Below are 23,923 nucleotides of genomic sequence, written 5' to 3'. Positions count from 1 at the left end.
CTGTGAGTTGTTTACGGTATATATTTATTGTGAAATGTGAATCTCATACGAACGGTATGAACAAATGGGTGTTAAGAATGGAAATAACTAATATGAAACACAATACTATTTACACATCAAATATAAACATAACTTAGCATTTCGGGCCGTTTAAGAGTGTATTAGGGTCTACCAGCACCATATAAAAAAGATTTCATTCCACTTTAATTTTTTCCTTTTTTTTCTTTGACACTGTTTATTCATTATTTTTATCGTACATTTGAAATTCTCTAATGAAGTTACGATTAGTTTAAAATCTTCTAACTGGACATCCGATAGCCCTATTGTGTCATTCCACTTCGACAGCTTCCGGGTTTTTAAAAATTATTACACGCGTTTATAGCCAAATGCTAAACGTGTTTTGGTTAGTTAATCGTTTGGGTTTCCCTCAAACTTGACCAATAGAAATATACGTACTTTATGGTATGTCTCGTGCTTTCTCGCGATAAGAAATCAAACGACGCGATTGGTCCCATTTCGAACGGTGTCAAACATTTGAAAAGATCTGGGTCAAGATGACTCGATAGGATTAAAACATTTTTTAAAAACCTGAATAGTAAGTATTTTTCGAACATTTTCGCTTGTCTGTCATTTTTGAAAGCATGAGAATTTTGAATGCAATAAATTCCTTAAGATTTCAGGCAAAGGAATTTTAATAAAATACAACTGACTGATATCATTGTGAGCACTCACTCCCATTTCACCAAATTTCGGAGTTGTTTCTTACTTTGGTACTATTATTTTGTTATAGTTATGCTAGGGTAATTCATGTTACCAGTGATGTATTTTTATTTGTCATTTAATTCGAGGTCAGGCAACTAGAATGAACATCTGTGGACAAGAACCAGAAGGTGACATAGCCAGGAAGACGTTTGTTGTAGTTCTTAACCATGAACGAGGGACAGAAGAACACCATGGTACGTCATCCAACCATTACCCAAATTACACAAATTTGACAGAAGTTCAAACAAACAACAATTATATCACTGATCAGAGTACAGCATGTAACGCTGTAAGTAAAGGGCAGTGGCATCTGACAGTCGTACCCTCACAGCAGCAAGCGGCAGGTTATCAGGAAAAGCAGTCTGTTGAATGCCAGAAGTTCGTTCACTCTTCGTTAGTTGGCACAGGAAATATCAACACAACATCAACCCCCAGTATTATCAACAGCAACAAGGGGCAGTACATGAAGAAACTTGTTGTTGTACCCCTTGGAGAGAAGTCATCCAATCTTAGGTCCAGAGCTCTGGAATCTATTAACAAAGATATCCAACAACATGCAAATGAAAGTAACTTAGCAAATGATGGTCACATTGTGACTGAAGAAAGCAAGCTGCAAGAGACTGTCATTGAGATCACTAAAATTGGGGAGCCTCAAGTTGCTTATGAAGGTTTGCCCATGTTTTCCAATGGAGGAATCAAGACAGGATCCACAGCATTTGACTTCAAGAAAAACTCTCCAATAACAACTTTCAGTAAAGACCAAAATATGATATGCCAAGAAGCAGGTAGGTCAGTTAGGCAGGAAGAAGAATAACATCTTCATGTATCTTTCTTATTTGAAATTATGAAAGCTGGTTAGCTCTTGCTAAGCATATCTTAGAATTGTAATGAGGTTCTGTTGACTAAGTAGAAGAAATTAGATAACTTATTATTTTTTTTCTTGAAAATAAGCTTTATTTATATTCAATCAATTCTTTTTTTTATCAGTACTGAAAATTATTTTGTTTAGGAAATTCCCCAACCATTTTGGACGAGTCTCTGACCAACATTCACTGGTTGGGGGACATGACAGGAGACAACTTTGCCAAGATAAACAAAGCTCCCACCAAACATTATACTACGGATAAAGATGTGAAGAAAGTAAGTACAAACTGGAATTTTAAATGCTGTTTTATTATTGTCTTTAGAGTGTTTTATTAATTTGATAACAGGTATTTAGACATTTTTATTTGTATAAAACAGAAAAAAAAAAGAAAACTAAATGGTTCTTAAACAAGAAAGTTCATTCTTTTTGTTCTTGAATACTGACACTTTATAAAACCATCAAAGCAAAACTGAATAGAATGCTGTTATTTTCTTTTCCAGATGAATCGAGAGTGTGGTCCTCACAAAAGACCAGCCTACTCCTATATGCATCTGATCCAAATGGCCATTAACAGCAAAGAGGACAAGAGGATGACTCTCAGGGAAATTTATCATTGGATTGAAAATACCTTCCCATTTTACAAGCACACTGCCAAGCAAGGTTGGAAGGTAATAAACAGCAATGTCTACTGTAACTTAAATATGTTAAATGGTCTGTTATAAATAATAATCCAGTTAAAATGGCCTCCTCTGCTTAGCTGAAAGATAATAAACCCTGTTTATCAAACATTTAATTTGTTAATAAAAAAAAAATTAGCCACTATCATTATCAAGGTCAACTGATCTGATTATTTATTTAGTTATTTTATTATTTATTTATTTTATTTCATTTATTTTTATTTTTTTCAGAATTCAATACGCCACAATTTGTCATTATATGATTTGTTTGTGCGTGAGAAGACTACAGCCCCAGGAAAGCATGGTTCCTATTGGACCCTTGCATCAGACTGCTCCAGTTTTAGACCACCTCCAGAGTTTGCTGTCACAGGTACAGAATTTGTTAGTGTTTCCTTAGGGTTGTGCTGTGGACCCTCACTTGACACATTTTGCTTTTTTAGTATCCTGTCTATATGTAACACGTACTTTTGCACACGCATTTTATTTCTTAATAGAAAATTATTTGAAATGGAGTATGTTTGCAATTAACTGTTTAACATTGTGCCTGTGCTGCCTTATTCAAAAAGTTGACTTTATAAGATATCTGACAACTTATAAGGGAAACTAATCAAGACTGGGTGTGCTCACTAACAGCAATTGAAGTTTGATGTGATATTCATTGTAGCACCATCTAGAGCTGATGCTGATACATCCTGTGTGTTATTTGAATCTGTGACCAACTCTCCTGGCTCCTCGCAGCCAACTCCAGTGGCCACCTCCACCCCCTCTCGGGCAAACCCCCTGCAAGTCCAAGGGGGTGTGCTAGGGCAAAGGACATGTACAAGATACAATTCTTCCAAAACAGGGCTGAGAAAAGGTAGTTAGTTTGGTATGGCTCTCAAAATGGTGCCCTGGGTTTAGGATTCATGATGCACTTTTTTTTTTAATTTGAACATTTAATTATGCTGATTTAAGAGTTATGCACAAAAGCTAACTAATAGTGAGACTTCTAATTTCTTATTTTTTAAACTAACATACTGATGCAAGGCTCAGGCTGTCATATGTAATTTTCCAAACTATTTTAGATATTTTCTTTAGATGGTTAGCAAAAACTTTTTGGATTTTGGATAAGACAGAAAATATGCAGGCAGGGTCATGCTGAGGTCAATGCAAAATGAATAGAAATCTGTTATTTTATACTGTTTATATTTTTTGCCTAATGTTATTCTGTCAATATAGTATGAATAATGAAATAGACTGCATAATTTTTCGCCTTATAACTGCTGTTATCTACACTGCATTTTTTTTTTTCATTTTAGCACCAGCACCAATACTTCCAAGACCTAGTCCTCAGACATATGCTTTGATTCCCATCCCCAACTTTGTCTCAGTTAATATGGCTGCCACACAGCTGTCACAGATGTCTGTCAGCGCTGCCCCGCTAACAACAGCAGGCAAGTTAAAAAGACATGATGATACATTGTCAGCAGCATTTCCTTTTTTTCATTTAAATTATAAATATATATATATATATATATATATATATCTGCTTCAGTCTTGTGCTTTGAAAAAGGTTTTTGGTTTTTAATAAAATGATGAAAAAGTTGGGAAATTACCTGCAAGCTGAAATATTATTTTATATATGATAAACCAACAAATGACTGGTAATAAGTTTTATTGTTAATTTTTTAATGTAGCAAGAAATATAATATTTATCCTAACTTTTATCTGTCACTCTAGATTTTTAGTGCTAGAAACCACTTGTTTACTTTACAGGGAGCAAAGTGGATCCGGGTCCTCCATCCAATCGCAAGCGCCCAAATAGCAGCCTAGAGAGCCAGGCTCCACGAACCAAACATGTCAAAATAGCACCAAATGTCCAAGTGTACGATGAAAACAACATCATTACCCAGGCATGGTTAAATGCCAGCTGTGGGGATAACATCAGCATGGAGATGAATCGCAGGTATGACTCTGGTATAGATATGTCCTCAGGAAGATCTGGCAGTGATTGCAGTATTGGCGAGATGCCAAAGTCTGCTCCATGGCAGATTTCACCTAAACACAAGAAATGCCGTCGAAGGAGGACCAAGAGCCGTCTGGTTAGAACCAAAAGCTCTTCATTCCTAGGAGGTCAGGAGGCAGATGGTTTGACTTGCAATACTCTTTCAGATTCCGCCTTGAAAAATATTTTTGAAAACCTTGAGAATGAGTTTACATCCCCCATCAGGAATCTACTGAAGACCCCACCAAAGCACAGGGACCCTCTTTCTACCTCAACCCCCTACAAAGGGATGTGTCCTGATGTAGAGCTTGTTTCCCCTATAAAGGGACTGACCCCCCTTCGCAACTCAAGTAACCTGTTTGACAGTGCCATCTTTTCCCCACTGTCACCAGGAGGAGCCCATCGTCAACAACACAGTGACAACATGAAGATCTCTTCTTCCACTTACCTAGAGTCTAAATCTCCAGGTTTTGGTTCACTGGGAGATATTGGAATACCAGGGTTGACACCCATTAAGCCCAAACCTGACATTTTCAACAACAGTTTACAGATGGTGAACAACCAAAGTTTCAGCAAAATATTTGCTGACATGGGACCCCTGGAAACACTCTGGGAGGAAGGAGATTCCCTGCCAATAGATCTCAGTTTTTCAGCCATTAAAACAGATGCAGAGACTGAAGAATGCTTATAGTATAAAAGTTTGCATCAAGTAATGCCCTTGCACTGAAAGAACTGCTGGTGAAAAAAGGTTTAGTTTGTCACTGGTATATTAGTAGAGAAAGTTTGATGTATTTACTACATGAGTGCATGAGGCTTAGTGATTATCTGGCTTAAATAGTGTGTAAAATGTTCATGTATTTAGAAGCACTGTGTGTGTCATGGTGTGCCTGTAGTTAGCTAACGTCAAGTGTTTGTGATATATCTGCTCAAAATTAAGAATCAGGTAGCAGCAGGGTCTTCTTATTTTATTTCTTAATTTGTTTTCAAGAATTGTTATCAAATACTTCAGTGTCAAACCCTTTTATGGGACTTCAGCTTATTTAATTCATGAGCTTGATATAAGTATCTCCGTGTTTGAAGATTAATTTTACAAGACTGTATTACATAATTTATTTAAAATATGTTTAAATATATTGAAAACCATAATGCTCCTTGATGTAAAACTGTCCATGGATGCCATTTATGGTCATAGCAGTTTTGTGATCCTGCCACTAACTAGAGTAGTAAATTTGAAACAATTGTATTTGAATACAGTTTAGCATAATCGAAATCTAAGAGATTGCTACACAAAATGGTTTGATAGATGATTACATTCTTAGAGCTCATTTGATGAGATGCACTGTGTTTTGTTTAAACCTATCCAATTCTTTTTTTTTTCTTTTTGATTGACAGTATTAGTAAGTTAATATATTGCATGGGCTTAAGCACCAGAATATTTCTTGGCCAAGGTATTTATATGCCATGATTTTTGTTTTAAGAGAGAAGCATTTTGAGTTGAAAGATTTTTTTTTTAATCTTCAAATAATCTCCCATTTAGTCCAACTCACAGCAGCATGGTGGTGTAAGAATCTTGCTTTGGGGCAATGAAAAAAATTCATTCATTGATCACAATATATCTTGATTAAAAAATGGCAGTCATAGAAAAATTGTAATCTTCTTAAATTAAATATTTTTGCATGCCTAGGATACAAATTCTGTTCTAAGATACATTTTCAAAAATATGTGTGCTCTGTATAAATAACCCCACATGAATTAATGGAAGTTAAACATATTTTTAAAAACATTTATTCTGTATTTTTTTGTAAGATTTAATTTTTTTCCATTTATCAAATCTTGGCCAAAATCACTTCCCTACATATCTTCAGTTTGCCAAGGTTCTGCACTTCTTTATCATGTCAACCCGTAGAATTATATTTTTGTAAAGTTATTTTGACTTATATTTAGTTATTTTATTTTTTTGTATTTTTCACTTGTAGTACAATAAAGTACTTCAAATGTGATTAATATAACAGATTGTAGTATGTCCAAACATCCTTTGCATACGTAACCATTCACTCGATTTCTGCCAAATGGAGACAAATTTGGCAAATGAAATTTTCATGTGGAATTTTTGAATTTGAAACTATAATAAACAAGTAGTGGACAGTCCTGAGAGGAAATGGGACCCTGACGCGAAGCAATTCTAAAAGACGTATAATAAGAAGTAATAGTGAGTGATAGAAAAAAAAACGTCACCAAGAACTCGTTTAATCTTTTGATGCCAAAATCCTGCAGAGACCTTTCATTTTATCGGCGAATCGATGGCTCTTCTTACCCGTGTTTGTTTTGTCTCGTGAAGTTCAAATACTTTGACTGAAATAGCAACTTGTCATTTCATCATTAATTTTATCTACTTTGTCTCAGACATCAGGAAACTGCCTGTACGACAGGTCGTGCCTTTTTTTCCCGCAGGTCCTCTGGATGGTCAAGTTTAAGTGGAAATTCAATACATAATTGTTAATCCCACATAAACATAAGACTAGCAGAAATAAAATACTTCATTCGAGCCAGCACAGAATTGGAAGGATCCGCATATTTCTTGTAGTGCAGGTCCTCTGGAGTTTCTCCAAAGTTGTCCCCATGTCTGTAGTCTCCCAAGAGTGAGGATTACTTTGGGTCATGCGTCTGAACTGGTCTAATTTATGACACACAGAGTAAATTTAACTGCCGTGTTGGTTTCCTTAGAAAAATCCACTTCAAACTAGAAATATCTACTTTGTAAGACTAGTACAATGTTCCTTAAATCTTTACCAAAATATAAGATTTCATGTGAAATTTTAGCAATTGTTTGAACAAATATAGTACCACCATGAAAATTTTGCATCATTTCCCAACACATGCTCATTTTTTACACATGCTCCTGTGAATCCAGGCCTAAAACAGGGATAAAAAACATTAAACAATGGTTTAGAATTATCACTGCTTTCACATAACTCTTGCAAATATCATCTTGAGTATGCTGCAATGTTCTAAGTTGCCGAGTCCCATCCTCCGTGTTACATCCCTCGCCACCCTATACCTACTTCATTCATGTTCCTATAACATTCCTTTCCAAAATTTAGCTATTTCATGCAGCTTTTTTTAAAATGATTATTCTGAAAGTAGACAAATAGATGCTAAAAGCTGGCAACAAGAAAGCCATGATTTATACCACACCACATAGTGATGTTGTGCAAAAAAAAATTCAGTTTATGTAACATCGCCAGGATACATGTAGCGGCAGGACGCATGACAGTGGCGGATTTAGAAGGGGGGGGGGGGCAAGGGGGTCCTGACCCCCACACTTCGGTTTCTGAAAAAAATATCACACCAATATTCCCCTTTTGAAATAAAAATTTTGACTAGCTGAATCATAGTTCTAAACCATACCAAAGGGCACCGTTTGCACTCCAAAACACCAAAAAATTTTCAGGGCCCTTGAACAGGCCCCGAACCCCACGCCAAGGGGGCGATGGTTGACTTCGCGTTTGAGGCCTGTCGTTCCGGACCTCTTCAAATAATCCCAGATCCGCCCCTGAAACCCATCAATTTAGGAAATTTATCTTTAATAAGGATACAAATATATATCGACTAAAATATTTGTTTTCATAGTTTTTTGTCTATTAAGGGTAAAGGGTAGAAATAGGGGAATGATCATACCTTCAATTACTCAATTTTCACCATCCCCTGTTATTTGCCATAGATTGACATTACTAAATAGGCTTCATCTTTAAGTAGAAAAACAATCTAATTCTACGCACATCACACCATTGAAATCGAAAAGTAATTAACGGTACATGTTACATCAACTGTTACTTCCTTACGTCGAATACTTAATTTCTCAGATCATTGGCCTTACCTCCATTTTCAGAGGGGGGCACCACCTGTAACTCTCTGCCGTCTATCCATAGCCTGGCCACCATATCCCACGATGTCCCCGCCTTGTTTTCTTGCTCCCTACCTCCACCCCCACACCACACACACACACACACACACGAAAGTTTTTTAAACCATGCCAGTTCTGAACAGTGAAAAGGGGAACTATGGAGCCCTGTATGCCATCTTCTTTCAAGCAAACATAAGAAGTAGTTAAAATATTTGAGCAAATGTAAAAAGTAACTAAAACATTAAATCACACCAAGTATATAATAATTTTCGTTATCCTTTCTCCTTGCAAAATTAATTATGCTACAAAAATACTGGACAACTCCACATAAATGTTTATAGCAAAATGAATTATCACTTTATCTTTATTATCATCATCTGTGAAACAAAAAATGAAATGAAAGTTTCTTCAAAGTGCATTGTGGATCAGTGTATATTGTGAATAAGTGTTCCAGTGTAAGCGGACAAGGTCGTCCAATGATGGCCTGGGGCAGGTTAGTAAACTTCAGGTTGATATCATGTCAACAAGATGCAAGAATACTGTCAATCATAATTGGGGGAGAGGCATGCGTGGTTTCCCTCCAAAAACTATTATAGCCTAACATTGATTCTTCCCTCCGAGGTAAATGCGCGTTTTTTCTGTTTCAACAAAAAAGTTTAGGTATGAAACGCTGAATGCATTTCAAACGTAGGTGTATATAAAATGCAATTTGGGTCTCACTCTCACACGACACCCCCGAGTTCAAACTGACAAGATGGTGACCACAGCAACGCCCCCAGCCGACAATCTAAGATTGGAAGTCTAAGAGCGGGCAATTGTGAAGCAGTTGCGAACATGTTGCGTTTCACTCCAGAGGAGTACAAAGGACGAGAAGTGAGAGAGATTTTCTTCGGGCAACCGCCTTCAAATCTCACGTGATCCTACGCCAATGCATCGAACCTGAGGATAGTTTCTTTACTAGCACAAAACATCGAATGTTTCGTCTTTTCCTCATGGTGTGCTTCTCTGAATTTGACCCTTCAATCCACGCGAACTCGTCGCTCTGGGAAATGTACATGTACAAATAACACTCAGCTCTTAGACGTCGAATAAGCGCTGAAGAAAAAATTAATCGTAAATGGACTGAAATCCAAGCTGGAGATGGGTTAGTACCACCATGTCATACTCTCTTTTCATTTCTGTCATATTCCTCTAACCCCATGTTTCTAGGTCGTTTTTGAAAGTTGAATGCCCTTTGAGGCTAGAACCAAAACCTTCATATGCCCTATTTACGTCACGCTTGTTTGGTTGTCGTGTTTCTCATCTAAGGCTGATGTGCATTTTCTCTCAAGTGTGAGTGAGTGTTTTTCCCTTTTTTGTTTTTATGTACAGACACAGATGTGTCTGTGCATATAACCGTCACCTGCGTCTGTTGTTATTGTTAACAGTCTTATTTATTAGATATGTTAAGGTGGTTAAGGTGCGGGGGGGGGGGGGGGGTTGTAAATTGAAAAAAAATCTAATCTCCTTTTTATTTCTTTTTAGAGGGCAAAGAAAATGATGAGCAACTCCACCCGGACATTGACTTCACTCGTGGATACAAATTAAGGTTAGTAAAAAAAAAATTTTTTTTTGGGGGGGGGGAGGATAGGTTAATTGCAAAAATCTGATCTTGTTTTTTTTTCTTTTTACAGGACAAAGAAGATGATGAGCAACTCCACCAGGACATTGACTTCACTCGTTAATACAAGTTAAGGTTAGTAAAGTTTTTCTTTTTTTTTGGGGGGGGGGGGGGGGGGGGGGTGGAAGGGAATAGGTAAAATGAAAAAATCTAATCTTGGTTTTCATTTCTTTTTACAGGACAAAGATTATGAGCGACCCCACCCAGACATGGACTCCACTCGTCGATACAAGTTAAGGTTAGTAAATTATATTTTTTAGGAGGGGAAAAGGTAAATTGAAAAATCTAAACTCCTTTTTATTTCTTTTTACAGGACAAAGAAGATGATGAGCGACTCCAACCGGACAAAGACTTCACTCGTTGATACAAGTTAAGGTTAGTCAAGTTTATTTTCTTTGGGGGGATCGGGGCGAGTTGTAAATTTAAAAAAATCTTATCTCGTTTCTATTTCTTTTTACAGGACAGAAGATGATGTGGGACTCTACACAGACATTGACTACTTTTTGGACAAAGACCTCACTCGTTGATACAAGTTAAGGTTAGTAAATTTTATTTTATTATTTTTTTTTGAGGGGGCGGGTGTAAATTGAAAAAAAAAAACATTTCTTTCTACAGGACAAAAGATAATGAGGGACTCCACACAGACATTGACTTCGGATCAAAAATCCAAGGTTAGTAAATTTTATTTATTTATTTTATTTTATTTTTTTTGGGGGGGGGGAGGAGGGGGAGAAGAGGTAAAATGAAAAGATCTAATCTTGTTTTTAATTTCTTTTTACAGGACAAAGAAGATGATGAGCGACTCCACTCGCACATTGACTTCACTCGTCGATACAAGATAAGGTTAGTAAACTTTTTTTTAATTTGGAAGGGGGGTTGTAAATAGAAAAAAACATCTAATCTCCTTTTATTTCTTTTTACAGGACAGAAGATGATGAGCGACTCTGCAAAGACATTGACCACTTTTTGGATCAAGAATTCAAGGTTAGTAAATTATATTTTTCTTTCTACAGGACAAAAGATAATGAGGGACTCCACACAGACATTGACTTCGGATCAAAAATCCAAGGTTAGTAAATTTTATTTATTTATTTTATTTTATTTTTTTTGGGGGGGGGGAGGAGGGGGAGAAGAGGTAAAATGAAAAGATCTAATCTTGTTTTTAATTTCTTTTTACAGGACAAAGAAGATGATGAGCGACTCCACTCGCACATTGACTTCACTCGTCGATACAAGATAAGGTTAGTAAACTTTTTTTTAATTTGGAAGGGGGGTTGTAAATAGAAAAAAACATCTAATCTCCTTTTATTTCTTTTTACAGGACAGAAGATGATGAGCGACTCTGCAAAGACATTGACCACTTTTTGGATCAAGAATTCAAGGTTAGTAAATTATATTTTTTTTGGGGGGGGGGGGGAGATTGGTTAACTGAAAAAAATCTAATCTTGTTTCATATCTTTTTTTACAGACCAAAGAAGATGATGAGCGACTCCACCCGGACAAAGACTTCACTCGTTGATACACGTTAAGGTTAGTCAAGTTTATTTTCTTTGGGGGGATGGGGGCGGGTTGTAAATTTTAAAAAATCTTATCTCGTTTCTATTTCTTTTTACAGGACAGAAGATGATGTTGGACTCTACACAGACATTGACTACTTTTTGGATCAAGAATTCAAGATTAGTAAATTTATTAAGAGGGGAATAGGTAGCCTGAAAAAAATCTTATCTTATTTTTTATTTCTTTTTACAGGACAAAGAAGATGATGAGCGACTCCATCCGCACAAAGACTTCACTTGTCGATACAAATTAAGGTAAGTAAAATAATTTTTTTGGGAGGGGAATTGGTAAATTGAAAAAATCTAATCAACTTCTCATTTATTTTTACAGAACAAAGAAGATGATGAGCGACTCCATCCGGACAAAGACTTTACACGTCGATACAAGTTAGGGTTAGTAAAGTTTATTTTCTTTGGGTGGTGGGGGGGGGGGCTGTAAATTGAAAAAAAAATCTAATCTCCTTTTTATTTCTTTTTACAGGACAGAAGATGATGAGGATTGCACATGGACATTGACTACTTTTTGGATCAAGAATTCAAGGTAAGTAAATTTGATTTTTTGCAGGGGGATTGGTTAACTGAAAAAAATCTTATCTTGTTTCATATTTCTTTTTACAGAACAAAAAAAAAAAAAGATGAGGAACTCCACCCTGACATTAACTTCACTCGTCCACACAAAATAAGGTTAGTAAAGTTTTTTTTTCTTTGGGGGGGGGGGGGAATTGAAAAAATCTAATCTCCTTCTTTCTTTTTACAGGACAGAAGATGATGTGGGACTCCACACAGACATTGACTACTTTTTGGATCAATAATTCAAGGTTAGTAAATTTTATTTATTTGGGGACGAGGATTAGTAAATTGAAAAAACTAATCTTGCTGCATATTTCTTATTACAGGACAAAGAAGATGAAGAGCTTCTCCAACCGGACATTGACTTCAGTCTTAGATACAAGCTAAGGTTAGTAAATATTTTTTTGGGGGAGGGGGGGTGTAAATTGAAAAAAAATCTAATCACTTTTTATTTCTTTTTACAGGACAGAAGATGATGAGCGACTCCACACGGACATTGACTACTTTTTGTACCAAGAATTCAAAGTTGGTAAATTTGATTTTTTTTTTTTGGCAGGGGGATTGGTAAATTGAACCAGACATAGAATTCACTCGTGGATACAAGTTAAGGTTAGTAAATTTTAATATTTTGGGGGGTGGGAGGAAAGGTAAATAGAAAAACATATCATCTTGTTTTTTTATTTCTTTTTACAGGACATAAGATGATGAGCGACTCCACGCGCACATTGACTTCTTTTTGGATCAAGAATTCAAGGTTAGTAAATTATATTTCTTTGGGGGGGGTAGATACTGTAAATTGATAAAAAAATCTTATCTCGACCCTGCATGATCTTTGATAAAGAAAGTATACTAACAGCCAAAGTCCGTACATAAATCTTTCGAGCCATCACATACACACAAATAAAACTGAACCTGATAATTTCATGTATGTGCTCCTTATCCTCTGAAATCGCGTAAGGAGCTACGGGCTACGCCGAGTACTAGTATTAATGTCTACATTACATGGCCTTAATCCTTTCGATTTCGCACGGCCACCGTCTACCTCCGCTCAGACGCCGTACGAAAAGGGACAGTTTACATGCACCGTACGGGTATCGCATTTTAAATGTAATCCAGGCTTTGGTATAGACGAATTCTATAATAAAACACTACTAGCCACCCTTGTGATAAGAGAATACACCCCTATGTGTTCCTATCACTAAGTGGTTATGAAAATAAATATTATAGTAACAGGCTATCTGTCTTGGTCGCTGACATATCTATAATATGATAAAGGAAGTTGGTAAAATCCGTAATACCCATCATCGCTATTGCACACCAGGTTTAAAAATAGTCCTTCCAAGAATCTATGTGACCTTCAGATGCCAACTCCACCCCCATGGTCGATATTAACCGGGGACTATTTTTCATATCCGATTGAAATAACATCCAGGTGAATGCGGTTCTACGAAGCAATGAAAAAACTCCGTGCTATTTCGCATGCGCATATATATTGATAAACGACACACCTTGTTATTGACATAAAGAAATTTAGACTCGTGGCAGGTTATAAAAAGGGGAGATCAGTGGCGCATTAAGGAAAATAAACGTGTAATCAGCTTGAGACTGACACTGGGCTTCTTGTGGAATTGCAACCTGTGTGAAAACATGGCGTTTTTTGTAGTGAAAAGTATTATTTCTTTTTTCGTTTTCCAAGTTGCCGTTAGGAACATTATGTGTGCTGTGGATCGCACAGTAGAAGCAAAGGCGTCTGGTACGGCCGTAGTGGAGGCGGTAGTGGACCGCATTCAAAGTTCTGGCATATTCCCCGATGACAAATTATTTCTGAGGAGAATTGCTTATGTGGAGTCCAAAGATGGGACTGACTCAAATACGTACCGGGACAATTATTTTGGGGGTATTTGGCAGGTGAGAATTTGCTTAATGTAACCTTAAATAAAATGAAGTGAAAAAAAGTTTATCTACGGGAAGTAATAAGTTTATTTTTATGAAATCGAAAACCAATTTTAAAAGTTTCGGCAAAAGGTGTTCCTCACTATTATTTTTATATTTCCTAACCACTTTCCTCTCTGACTGATAGAGTACATCCCTTACTTGGTCTGGTTGACAAATAGCAATCGTTATTGAATAATACTGATGAAGCCTTTTGTCAGAAATATTTATAATTGGTGTTCATTTTCATATTGATGAAATTCAATTTTCCAATCTGTAACGAAAGTACAGTTATTTTGCAATTTTCATGTTAATAAAACGGCTTGCAATTCCCTGGATATCTTGCACACTGACGGTGGATGTAAATTCATCTTCATTTTCAGGTTGATAGAATCGGCTTCGAATCGACACAGGACACATCTAGCCACCCGGGTCTAACATCAAAATTTGAAGCGATAAGGACAAAATTTAACATCGACTGGACAACGGTCTCATGGTCGGACCTCCAGAAGCCGCTGTATTCTGGTCTCGCTGCAAGATTGTTCCTTTCCAACATAAACCAAGTTATCCCCCGCGACATTAGTGGCCAGGCAACGTACTGGAAAAGGTATTATAACAGCAACAGTGGAGCGGGGACAGAACAGAAATTTATAGACGACGTTACAGAATTAGAGAAACAATCAAGTAAGTCATACACTGTTAAACGAAAAGAAAATTATGCAAGCAGGCTGTTAAAGGCAGAAGACAGTAAATCGAAATTCAAAAATGAACCTAAGGAATGAGTTTTTACATTATTTGTTATGGGTTGGGAACGAAAAATTGAAAATGAAGTGTATTGAAATCCGTCAATTGGAGTACTTTCTGTTGATGATAGGGATAGCTTGTTATTTACTTTGTTTGAATTTTAGTCCCTCTCGATATGGAGATTGAGACTAGTGATTTCACTCATATATATATATAAAAGGAAATTTATTTATTTATTTGCCATATAAAGTTCTAACATATACCTCTGGATCTAACAGATTTGGAATTCAGTGAGATGTTAACGATTCTTCTTTCTTTATCAATATGTATGTATATTTGCTATTATTATTTTCATTTTAGAGTGCGACATTCTACGCGCTGATCTGGTATTTGTGCTGGACTCCTCTGGCAGCGTAGGTGCCAGTAACTTTCAACAGATGCTCACTTTTGTCCAGAATGTCGTGAACTCAATGGAAGTGGGTTTGGACAAGATCCGTGTTGGTTTGATTAAGTACAGCAACGCGGCGATAATCGAGTTCGATCTCAACGACTACACCAGCAACGCAACAGTTATTCCACGTATTGGTAATGTTAACTACATAGGCGGCGGTACAGCAACACATTTGGGACTTTCATCTCTTGTCAACGTTATGAAAAGTTCGGGACGCCAGAACGTGACGGGAACTCCACAGATAGGTATAGTCATCACAGACGGCCAATCCAACGACGAATCGCTCACTATTCAGTATGCCGAACGTGTACACGAGAATGACATCATCGTGTTTGCCGTAGGAGTTACAAGCGGTATTGATTATAGCGAGCTTCAGAGCATTGCATCTAATCCAGACTCAAAATATGTTTTTGACTTGACTGATTTCACAGACTTTAGCAGTTTTAAGTCCGAGATAGAAGGTCGCACCTGCAAGGGTAAGCCCGTTTCCTTTTTTTCCTTTTTGAAAGAATTGACAAGAAAGCGACCCAGTATCATTAAAGGGATAATAACTCTTCGTATGAAATCTGTATTTCACAATAAAAACATTGTGAGTGACTCATAAAAATATAATATATACTGTTTTCCCACAAAAACGGCTGTTATAGCTATTATTCTGATATCTGAGCTTGTCTTTAGACCACATGACCTCCATTGATGGCTATACTCTGTTAAAATCTCTTAAGAGATTTTAACAAAAAAAACAAACTTTTTAGAAAAAAACCAGGGACTAACTTTGAATGTAAAAATGGATTCATTAACCATTGGTAAGTATGGGAAAATTGTTGTTTACTCCAGGAAAATTCATTTTTTGGCTGAAACGAAGAGTTATTATCACTTTAATTTTTTCCATCAATCGTGGGACAAATAAAGTGAGTGTCATTACACACGATAGCACTCCGTTTATCTCCACTTGTTGCCAATAGATGCAGGTTGTTTCAGAACGCAGGTTCACAGATCAAGTGAGCATATCGATGCCTTAGCTGACTTGCGATTGTAAAAGAAGTAAATATTGGTTGATAACTCATGATGACTTATAAATGTGATCGAGAGTTCACCTTTTTATTTAGTTTTTATTTCGACAAAAGTCACAACGGAGAATAGAAAAAATAGCTGGACGATGGTGCGCATCGTTTTATTCAGATACTTTTTGTGTGATACATTCAGTTTATGGCAATGGTCAGAATAGTATTTTGCTAAAATCATTCATTTGTTCTAGATTATATGAGTATTATTTAAACGTACACAATGTGTGTGTCCTTGTATACATTGCTGTTTTATATGGTTACTCAAAGCATATTCAGTGTGATAGATTTCTGCCATATCTCAAATTTACTACGTAAGATTTCTCCCAGAGGTTAATATTTTATCGTGTTCTCCACCTCGACTATCCCATAAGTCAATAGTAAAATAAAGTTTTAAAAAACATTTTATTGAAAAGTAAACGAAAGTAAAAGCAATACTGTAATTAACTCGATCTATATTTTGAATTTATAGTTTCAACAGAGGTGAATGCCGAAGCAGAAATAACAGGTACACTGAAGAAAGACCAAGCTGCCTACTTTACGTTTTCAGCATCTGTGGAGTCAGGGGCAACTATTAAGGTAAAGCTGTTTTACAATAGTAATTGCAGTTGACATTTTGTTATAATCCTATGGTATGCGATGGACGTTTTTGTTTGTAGCTCTTTTGTTGTTTGCATGATAAATAGCTGTGACATCTCAATAATTCAATTGCACACTAACATAATGGATATGTTTAAAAAAATTCCAAATTTATTTCAGGTTGCAATGACCGCTGGGCAGACAAGCATGTATGCGTCTTATACCACAACCAATCCAAGCCCTGCTTTTTATGATCATAAACTCGACAGCGACACAAGCAAGGGTTTTTACGATTTCTACATTCCACCTCCGCCCTCCCTCTCTCGCGTCAGACGTGATGTTTCTAACTCCACCGCCAACTCCACCGTTTCACTTTATACTTCCATCTATGGAACAGGCACAAGCGACACCAACACTTTCAAGATAACCATGTATGTCGGTCAGGAAAATTTCGGAGGAAGTGGAACCGTATCTGGATGTTTGAAAAACATTGCCTTGGCAGTGTTGCTCTGCATGATGGTGTATTCTTAAACAGAGCATGCAGAATGAGACTACTCCATGAAAAAGCCTTACTTCTTAGCTGTTGAAAATCCGAGCTGAAAAGAAAAATCAATATCATTTCAGACATTGCAGAAGACTGATTAATTTTATGGCTTCTGTGCGTTAAATCACCCAGGTTTTTGAACGTACGCGTGTGACATTATTGTTCAATAGAATTTTTAAGTAATAGAAAATTAACGCTGAGTAGGTATGTACTGGACGAAATTCAGGACAAGAAAATTTTTGTGAAGCTTACTTAAGTTTATACTTGTGTATATATTTGATAACACGTTGCTTTAATCCTTTTTTTTTTTTGCAATTGTACATATGCCAGCCTTAACACATCGCATTTACATATAAGATATCTCTTCCATAGGTGAAATATTTTATGTAATATGTCCAGATTTAGGTAATTGATTAACTGATTGCTGTGCATTAATGACTTGTGATATCTATTTTATACATTGATATATTTTTATATTTCATATTTTTCATTGTGATTTAAGTAGTTGCGCGCATTGAACATAAATAAATATATTAAAGGAAATATCCTCTCTACTCTGACAGAAATATTCAACTTTCGTGTTCCGGAAATCCACGCTTTATTAAAATTGAATTAACTGGTAACCATGGGATACGTATATGTACCTTTTTCAGGGTGATACAATTTATTTAGATTAGGGAAATTATGGGAGAGGCAAGTGTCTTAAGCCTTTGTCATTGCGCAACGAAGAAAATGCCCTGTATGTGGGGAGAAAATCTGTCCCGATTGGATTCAATGGGCGCTGAAATATTGTTTGTTTCTGAGTTGCATGACGAAGAATAAATTCCAGCATTCGACTTTGTTTTCAATTTGGAGACACAAAGTACCTATCATTTTGTGGTTTTCATATTATTTTCTCATAGAGAAGACCCTAAATTACGCAAAAACATTTTATCTCAGCGGGTATTTACCTGGAAAGTGTTATTTTCGTCTGTTGATCTGTGTTTTGAATAAAATACTTTTCCAGTAGTGTGTTTATTCCAGTATTCGGAAGCATATGTAGAAAACACCTTTGTGAAACGTGGATATCTGCATTTATTCTTGAGATACATAATTCATGTGATAATAAATATTGGTGGTTTGACTATAGCCGTCCGGGCTGTCCGGATTGTCGACTGGAATGTGAAACAAAACACGCAACACCGTGTTTGTACAACCCTCATTACCTTGGTGACGTTTCAGCCCTTAGTTTCAGCCCTTTAGTCAAAACAATGTGAAAATATCAACAAAGCAAAGGTAGACAAAAACGCCTATTTCGTAAACAAAGACCCTATGAAGCTGCTTGTGCACTGAATACCAATAAGTTGAGGCTGCCAAGGTACGATTCTTCATGTTTTGCGTTGCCGGGTGTTCAATCTCGAGGGGTGACCTCAGTTTGTGGTAGACAAATCTTGGTGCATGGCCCAGAATCTTAAAATGAAAGTTACAAACTTCTGTCCAAAATATCGTTCAGAGCACACCAACGAAATGCCTACAAGCTCGGTTAAAAATAGCATGGATTTGATTAAAACCCTGGAATCCCCATAAAACAGAACCATACTCTAACACTGGAGCTACAAGTGGATTGTATAATTTCGTAACGCAAACATAAAGATGCTCCCATTTGCTTTGCATTTTGCAATCAGAAGACCTAGAGCTCTACTTACAGACATAGCTATTCGTGATATACTCGCATCAAAATGCTCAAAATACCACATATCAAAATATGTTTTTCGACAATGTTTACTTTAAGTTACCACATGTAAATACATAATAAGTCTTAGGCACTCTAGGTGTCCTGAAATGAACTGGATTTTGTTCTCATTCAGAGTCAACTGCCCTTTGTAATACCACTTGTGCACTACATCAAGCATTGACTGCAAGTCCTTTCGTTCTTAGCTAAAAGCACAACGTCATCGCATTTAGGACTCAATGTTGAGTTCTAGTTCGAACAAAGGAGCAAACATGAATGCCTTTGCCCAGAGCTTTAAGATCATGCACCAGATCATTAATGAACATGTCAAAGAGTAAACGTGACAGCAAACACCCCTGTTTCACTCCGGTATCTATGTCAAGGAAAGTTGTTGTATAGTTATTTACCTTAACACATCGTTTCGGGTTTCTATGAAGGGAATTCATGAAGTTTCCGCAAATTCCTAACTTATATAATTTATACCATAAATAAAACCTGTTAACTCTGTCGAAAGCTTTTCTTACAATTTACAATGTTGGCTGGACTGGTTATTTCAATCTAAGGTCATAGCTTAAATGTTTTGGTGTGTGTGTGTGTTTATTAAAAACGAATCTAATAGAAGCTCGTCTGATAGTTATATGTCTCCATTTTATGCATTGAGTATAATCTTTTTATGTTGCTGCGCATTGGAGAATCTTTTGTGCAATGCTGCTTGTAATATTACAGAAAAATCAATATTACGAAATAACATGTAATTTCGGAGTGTTTAGGGCCATGAAATTGGATATAATTTAAAAATTTTTGGCGCTCGTAATTGTTTGTTCCGATTTGATTTATTTGACACTGAGGAATTTCAGAACTGCGTGAACTTAAAATAACTCCCAGAACTTGATCTTGCTTTCCTTTTCCAGGCAACGCATATCGTTGTGTGGTTTCCACACTCATAATTAATGGAAAAAGACCTCGATTACGCAACCACATATCATCCTGGCAAATGTTTACCTGGAAAGTGCTAATTCAGCGTGTTGGTATTGCTTATTCAAAGCAACATCCAGTATTGATGAAAAGGAAATCTCTCTTTCCTCGATCTTTTTTAAAACGTTGGCTTATTCCGGCATCTTTAAGTACATGTAGATCTTAAGTAATTAATATGCTTCTGTGTGCAACGTGGCCGTCTGCATTTATTCTTGAGATACCGAACTCGTGTAACATCATTGTTGCACAGCTGTTTTGATCAGCTGTGTGTAGTCTAAGAATAGGTGTTACAACACTTATCATGCTAACTGATTTTGAGCTATATACATCAGGCAGGTGGGAGATTGATAAATTGTTACTATTAAAGTATAAATTCATCGCGTAACAAAGTCTCAAGAAAGAGATATGAGGAAATCCAAAGTTTTAAGTTAGAGTATCAAATGATTCAAATCATTTTCGTTTTCGCTGGGTATGAAATATTGGGTTTCGTGCTTCTACATGTATCATAACGTCTTAGTTCGCTTTGTAGAGATAAGCATGTCTGTTCACTAACTCCCTGGTTTACTGTCTCATTGACCCCTATATTTATTTCTCTGTCTGTGTTATGGAGTTTCCTAAAACGCCACTGGCAATCAGGCTATCTAAATGACTACAAACATTTCTCTCTATTTCCTATATACAGGACGAAGCCCATAAAATACATCAAAAGGGATTCCTATAATAAGATATTTTGACCCTCAGTAAGGTGCATTTACTAGAGATACATTTGAAGCAATTTAACTGAGGTTGACTTCACTTTAAGCAGGAGATGAAGCCACAGTTATATCCTGCAACTGAAATCTTCCCTTACAAATTGATCACCGGATTGTTTACCGTGATATCTTTGTCATGCTATGTCTGTACATTTTCGTATACTGCCTTCATGTATCTTCCCGTAAATCCCTTTTCGTGCGGCGTCTGTGCGGAGGCAGACGGCCTCCGTAGCCTCTACGATTTTGTCAGGCTAAAACTTATGATAAACCTTTGAAATCGTAAGCCCGTGGGCCGTAGTCCGTAGCTCGTACTTTGACTTTGCCTCGTACTTTGACTTTGCACAGATCCCGTACGTATGGCCATATTTGGTGGACTTGCAGTGATCATGAAAATGGTTGGACCTGTTGTTGGTCTATTTCCTTCCCTTCTTTTGTGGTTAAGAGGGCATGACGAGGGTAAAGATGTCTAAAACTTATTGTAGTTCACTTGTATAAATTTGAAATTGTGATTTTACTTAACTTGACCACATGGATGAAAATAGCGTAGGGGTTACAACAACGCATCGATATTCATGGAAGCCGCACGAAAGGCGTGCGGCAACTGCACTGAGACCGAAAGGGCTCCTTTAAATCACTTTTCAAAATAAAAAAGATTTTTCTTCACTTGACCCTGCCCGAGAAATGGCACGGTACCCTCATGTCATGTAAATGTACTCGCCATAGCCCGTAGCTACTTACGATACCCCTCCAGCCCCCCCCTCCAAAAAAAAAAAAAAAAAAAAAAGTATGGAAAATCGAATACGATTTCGTCGTGCGGCGCACCTGGCAAATGTAATATAGGGTTCACAAAATGAGTACCATATATTAAGAGATTCAGGTAAATGGTTATAACTCAGACCCTGACATAATTCTACCAAACTTTGAAATAATTTGAATGAAAATATGAAGTTTCTAAAATGTAATTCGGCCATGAAATCACCACTATGACACTTGAACTGAAATGAAAGTAGATTTCCAACTTGTGTTAAAATTCTTTCAGTGCACATTCCGGTGCAGATTATCCGCGTCAGTTTGATGCATCCTTGTAACTCTACCTGCCCAACACAGCGGGGATAAAAAAGGCATAGTAAAAAAGGCCGCCGCATTGTTGGACCTTGCTTGCAAAGATAATAGCAGTTATATTCATGCCACGTACTTTGCGTATAATTTTTTGTACAATGCTGCCTGAAATGAAAATAAAAAATAGAAAAGAAATTTAAATCCCGGTCGCACAAGGGACGCTGCGTCAACATTATGGCATTACAATAGAAATTTTGGAGTGTTTGATGGTCCTGAGAATGTATGTATGTGTTTTAAGACAAAGTCAAATGTGACAGGTCACGCGTGCACCTGAGTCCCTGTAGTTGACGTGTGCAGCACTTTTAAAGGCTGTCAGTTATTACTTCTTTAAATATCCCTGGGAAGAGTTTGACCTTTTTCTAAGCAAAGCGTTGATATTCTATTGGAATATTTCATAAAATTATAGTATTATAGTATATCTTCAAGATGTCTGACATTTGAGTGACCATAATAAACGCACTGATTTATGTTTTTAATCTGCCACAGTTGAATAAAATAAGATTAAATAAGTTATATGCCATGAAAATATGCAACAGCATGTTTTTATTTTTAATATTTCTATTTTTATTCTTTTTTTGCCTGCTGCATTAGTTGATATTACATATTGTACCAGGTTTAGTAGTATGTTGGTATGGAGGTTTGGTGTGGGGAATCCATTAATCACAAATAGAAAAGGGGATTTTTTCCGGGATTTTCATATGCAAGCGAAATATTGGAATTTTGGGTGGTTTTTTTCGCCAAATATAGCTATAAACTGAATCTTGACTAAGTTCAGTGTTCTTAGAAGTCATTACTAAATCAACGTAAAACGTATTCAGCATTATAAAGAGTGGAATACGGACTGGAAGTTAGTACCACCGAGGACAGATCTGCGTGATAATCAGCACCCGTTATCAAAAATACATCAACAATAAGATGACAGACGTCAGAGGATCCGGCTCACATGTCGTGGAAAGCGTGGTTAAACAGATTCATAATTTGAGTTTATTTCCTGATGATAAGAAACTCCTTCGTAGAATAGCTTACGTAGAGTCCAAAGACGGAACTGACCGAAACACCTACCGACCTAATTACTACGGCGGAATTTGGCAGGTGAGTCATAGCTAACATATGGCACGTATTGATTTGGCGTTGTTTTTGTATTGATATCCATGGCGTTAGCTGCTACCGCTGCGTCAATTTGTTGCCGCCAGTCTTATTGATATTCACGCTATTTTTTTCTGAAAAAAAGAGTTATGAAACTTGACATAGCAACTGCGGGTATTATTTGAGTCAGCGGGGATAATGATAGTTTTTTTTTTTTTTTTGCATAAAACGAAACTGACTTGAGGGGAAAATAAGTGCTTCAGAACTGGCATTTTATAGATATCCCGATCGTTACTGGGTTTTCCTTTATCTGTATAGGTTGATCTGCTTGGGTTTCAAGCCACCCAAGACACTGGCAGTCACCCTGGACTTAACGCAAAACATGCTGGCATCAAACAAAAGTTCGGCATAGACTGGCCTGCCGCCCAGTGGTCAGACCTCCTTAAACCCCTCTACTCCGGCCTGGCAGCGCGTCTGGTTCTGTCCAATATTCCTGCAGCCGTTCCTGCAGACGTGAGAGGACAGGCTGAATACTGGAAGAAAGTATTACAATACCGGGAGTGGAGCGGGGACGCCACAGAAGTTCATTGATGATGTTGCGGTTTTGGAGAAATAAACTAAGCAAACAATAGATATTTTGGTTAGCACGTACTACTGTACACGGTGTCTCTAGTAAAACCAGACTTTTGCATAAATATGTTTTTGGTATATTATTGTTGTTATGAATATTACATAGTACGTACCACTCTTTTAAAGACTATATTCTAATATGTTGAAATACCTGGCATTTGAACTAGGTTCAAATAATAATAATCTTCAAAATAGCTGGATACTTCATCTCTCATTCAATATAAAATGCAATATCTTTTAAAAAGAATAGCTCCATGAGATTTTAGTATCAGTCTATCGGGTACTTCTTTTTTTTTTTTAACAATGGTGAATGGAAAACGATATTTGCACTATATAATAAAGGAATTTATTCTAATGT

The 23,923-nt window shown here is 36.8% G+C and overlaps 3 protein-coding genes and 4 long non-coding RNA genes across 8 annotated transcripts; all 7 read left to right on the top strand.

Moving 5' to 3' along the window:
- Window positions 1-461: 461 nt before the first annotated feature.
- On the top strand, window positions 462-6,319 carry LOC106169393 (uncharacterized). 2 transcript variants are annotated; one of them, XM_013548849.2, is made up of 8 exons: window positions 462-595; window positions 849-1,547; window positions 1,772-1,902; window positions 2,128-2,295; window positions 2,536-2,674; window positions 2,969-3,160; window positions 3,603-3,737; window positions 4,060-6,319. In XM_013548849.2, the coding sequence occupies exons 2-8, from the start codon at window positions 863-865 to the stop codon at window positions 4,977-4,979; spliced, it is 2,370 nt and encodes a 789-aa protein (XP_013404303.2). In that variant the 5' UTR covers window positions 462-595; window positions 849-862; the 3' UTR covers window positions 4,980-6,319. The 2 variants fall into 2 exon arrangements, with proteins under 2 accessions (XP_013404303.2, XP_086857183.1); XM_087001057.1 differs by having other exon boundaries at window positions 3,603-3,741; window positions 4,064-6,319.
- Window positions 6,320-9,700: 3,381 nt separating this feature from the next.
- LOC147764139 (uncharacterized) lies at window positions 9,701-10,365 on the top strand. The gene is made up of 3 exons (XR_015332966.1): window positions 9,701-9,780; window positions 9,866-9,927; window positions 10,032-10,365. It is a non-coding gene; the product is annotated as an uncharacterized LOC147764139 (long non-coding RNA).
- An 87-nt stretch (window positions 10,366-10,452) lies between these two features.
- LOC147764138 (uncharacterized) lies at window positions 10,453-10,836 on the top strand. Its single transcript, XR_015332168.1, has 2 exons — window positions 10,453-10,523; window positions 10,634-10,836. It is a non-coding gene; the product is annotated as an uncharacterized LOC147764138 (long non-coding RNA).
- A 33-nt stretch (window positions 10,837-10,869) lies between these two features.
- On the top strand, window positions 10,870-11,796 carry LOC147764137 (uncharacterized). The gene is made up of 4 exons (XR_015332167.1): window positions 10,870-10,921; window positions 11,032-11,093; window positions 11,174-11,234; window positions 11,321-11,796. It is a non-coding gene; the product is annotated as an uncharacterized LOC147764137 (long non-coding RNA).
- A 180-nt stretch (window positions 11,797-11,976) lies between these two features.
- Window positions 11,977-12,529, top strand: LOC147764136 (uncharacterized). Its single transcript, XR_015331864.1, has 3 exons — window positions 11,977-12,092; window positions 12,166-12,366; window positions 12,443-12,529. It is a non-coding gene; the product is annotated as an uncharacterized LOC147764136 (long non-coding RNA).
- Window positions 12,530-13,416: 887 nt separating this feature from the next.
- Window positions 13,417-18,300, top strand: LOC106169392 (uncharacterized). Its single transcript, XM_087000495.1, has 5 exons — window positions 13,417-13,886; window positions 14,294-14,594; window positions 15,015-15,581; window positions 16,642-16,748; window positions 16,929-18,300. Exons 1-5 carry the CDS (start codon window positions 13,626-13,628, stop codon window positions 17,277-17,279), a joined length of 1,587 nt encoding a protein of 528 aa, XP_086856621.1. The 5' UTR covers window positions 13,417-13,625; the 3' UTR covers window positions 17,280-18,300.
- A 4,249-nt stretch (window positions 18,301-22,549) lies between these two features.
- LOC106169384 (uncharacterized) lies at window positions 22,550-23,759 on the top strand. Its single transcript, XM_013548834.2, has 2 exons — window positions 22,550-22,941; window positions 23,254-23,759. The coding sequence occupies exons 1-2, from the start codon at window positions 22,765-22,767 to the stop codon at window positions 23,524-23,526; spliced, it is 450 nt and encodes a 149-aa protein (XP_013404288.2). The 5' UTR covers window positions 22,550-22,764; the 3' UTR covers window positions 23,527-23,759.
- The last annotated feature ends 164 nt before the right edge of the window (window positions 23,760-23,923 follow it).

Source organism: Lingula anatina, chromosome 1, assembly GCF_051362555.1.
Source record: "Lingula anatina isolate TDL-2025a chromosome 1, LinAna3.0, whole genome shotgun sequence".
In the NCBI taxonomy this organism is placed as follows: Eukaryota; Metazoa; Brachiopoda; class Lingulata; order Lingulida; family Lingulidae; genus Lingula; species Lingula anatina.
This window is presented reverse-complemented; position numbering and strand designations above follow the sequence as displayed.

What these genes read in the sequence shown, in the direction of transcription:
- LOC106169393 (XM_013548849.2), top strand. Translation starts at nt 863, where the DNA reads ATGAACATCTGTGGACAAGAACCAGAAGGTGACATAGCCAGGAAGACG. An exon ending in CTGCCAAGCAAGGTTGGAAG is followed by an intron (nt 2,296 to 2,535) that starts GTAATAAACAGC and finishes TATTTTTTTCAG; the next exon opens with AATTCAATACGCCACAATTT. An exon ending in TGCCCCGCTAACAACAGCAG is followed by an intron (nt 3,738 to 4,059) that starts GCAAGTTAAAAA and finishes TTTACTTTACAG; the next exon opens with GGAGCAAAGTGGATCCGGGT.
- LOC106169392 (XM_087000495.1), top strand. Translation starts at nt 13,626, where the DNA reads ATGGCGTTTTTTGTAGTGAAAAGTATTATTTCTTTTTTCGTTTTCCAA. An exon ending in AGAAGGTCGCACCTGCAAGG is followed by an intron (nt 15,582 to 16,641) that starts GTAAGCCCGTTT and finishes TTGAATTTATAG; the next exon opens with TTTCAACAGAGGTGAATGCC. An exon ending in AGTCAGGGGCAACTATTAAG is followed by an intron (nt 16,749 to 16,928) that starts GTAAAGCTGTTT and finishes AATTTATTTCAG; the next exon opens with GTTGCAATGACCGCTGGGCA.
- LOC106169384 (XM_013548834.2), top strand. Translation starts at nt 22,765, where the DNA reads ATGACAGACGTCAGAGGATCCGGCTCACATGTCGTGGAAAGCGTGGTT. An exon ending in ACTACGGCGGAATTTGGCAG is followed by an intron (nt 22,942 to 23,253) that starts GTGAGTCATAGC and finishes TTATCTGTATAG; the next exon opens with GTTGATCTGCTTGGGTTTCA.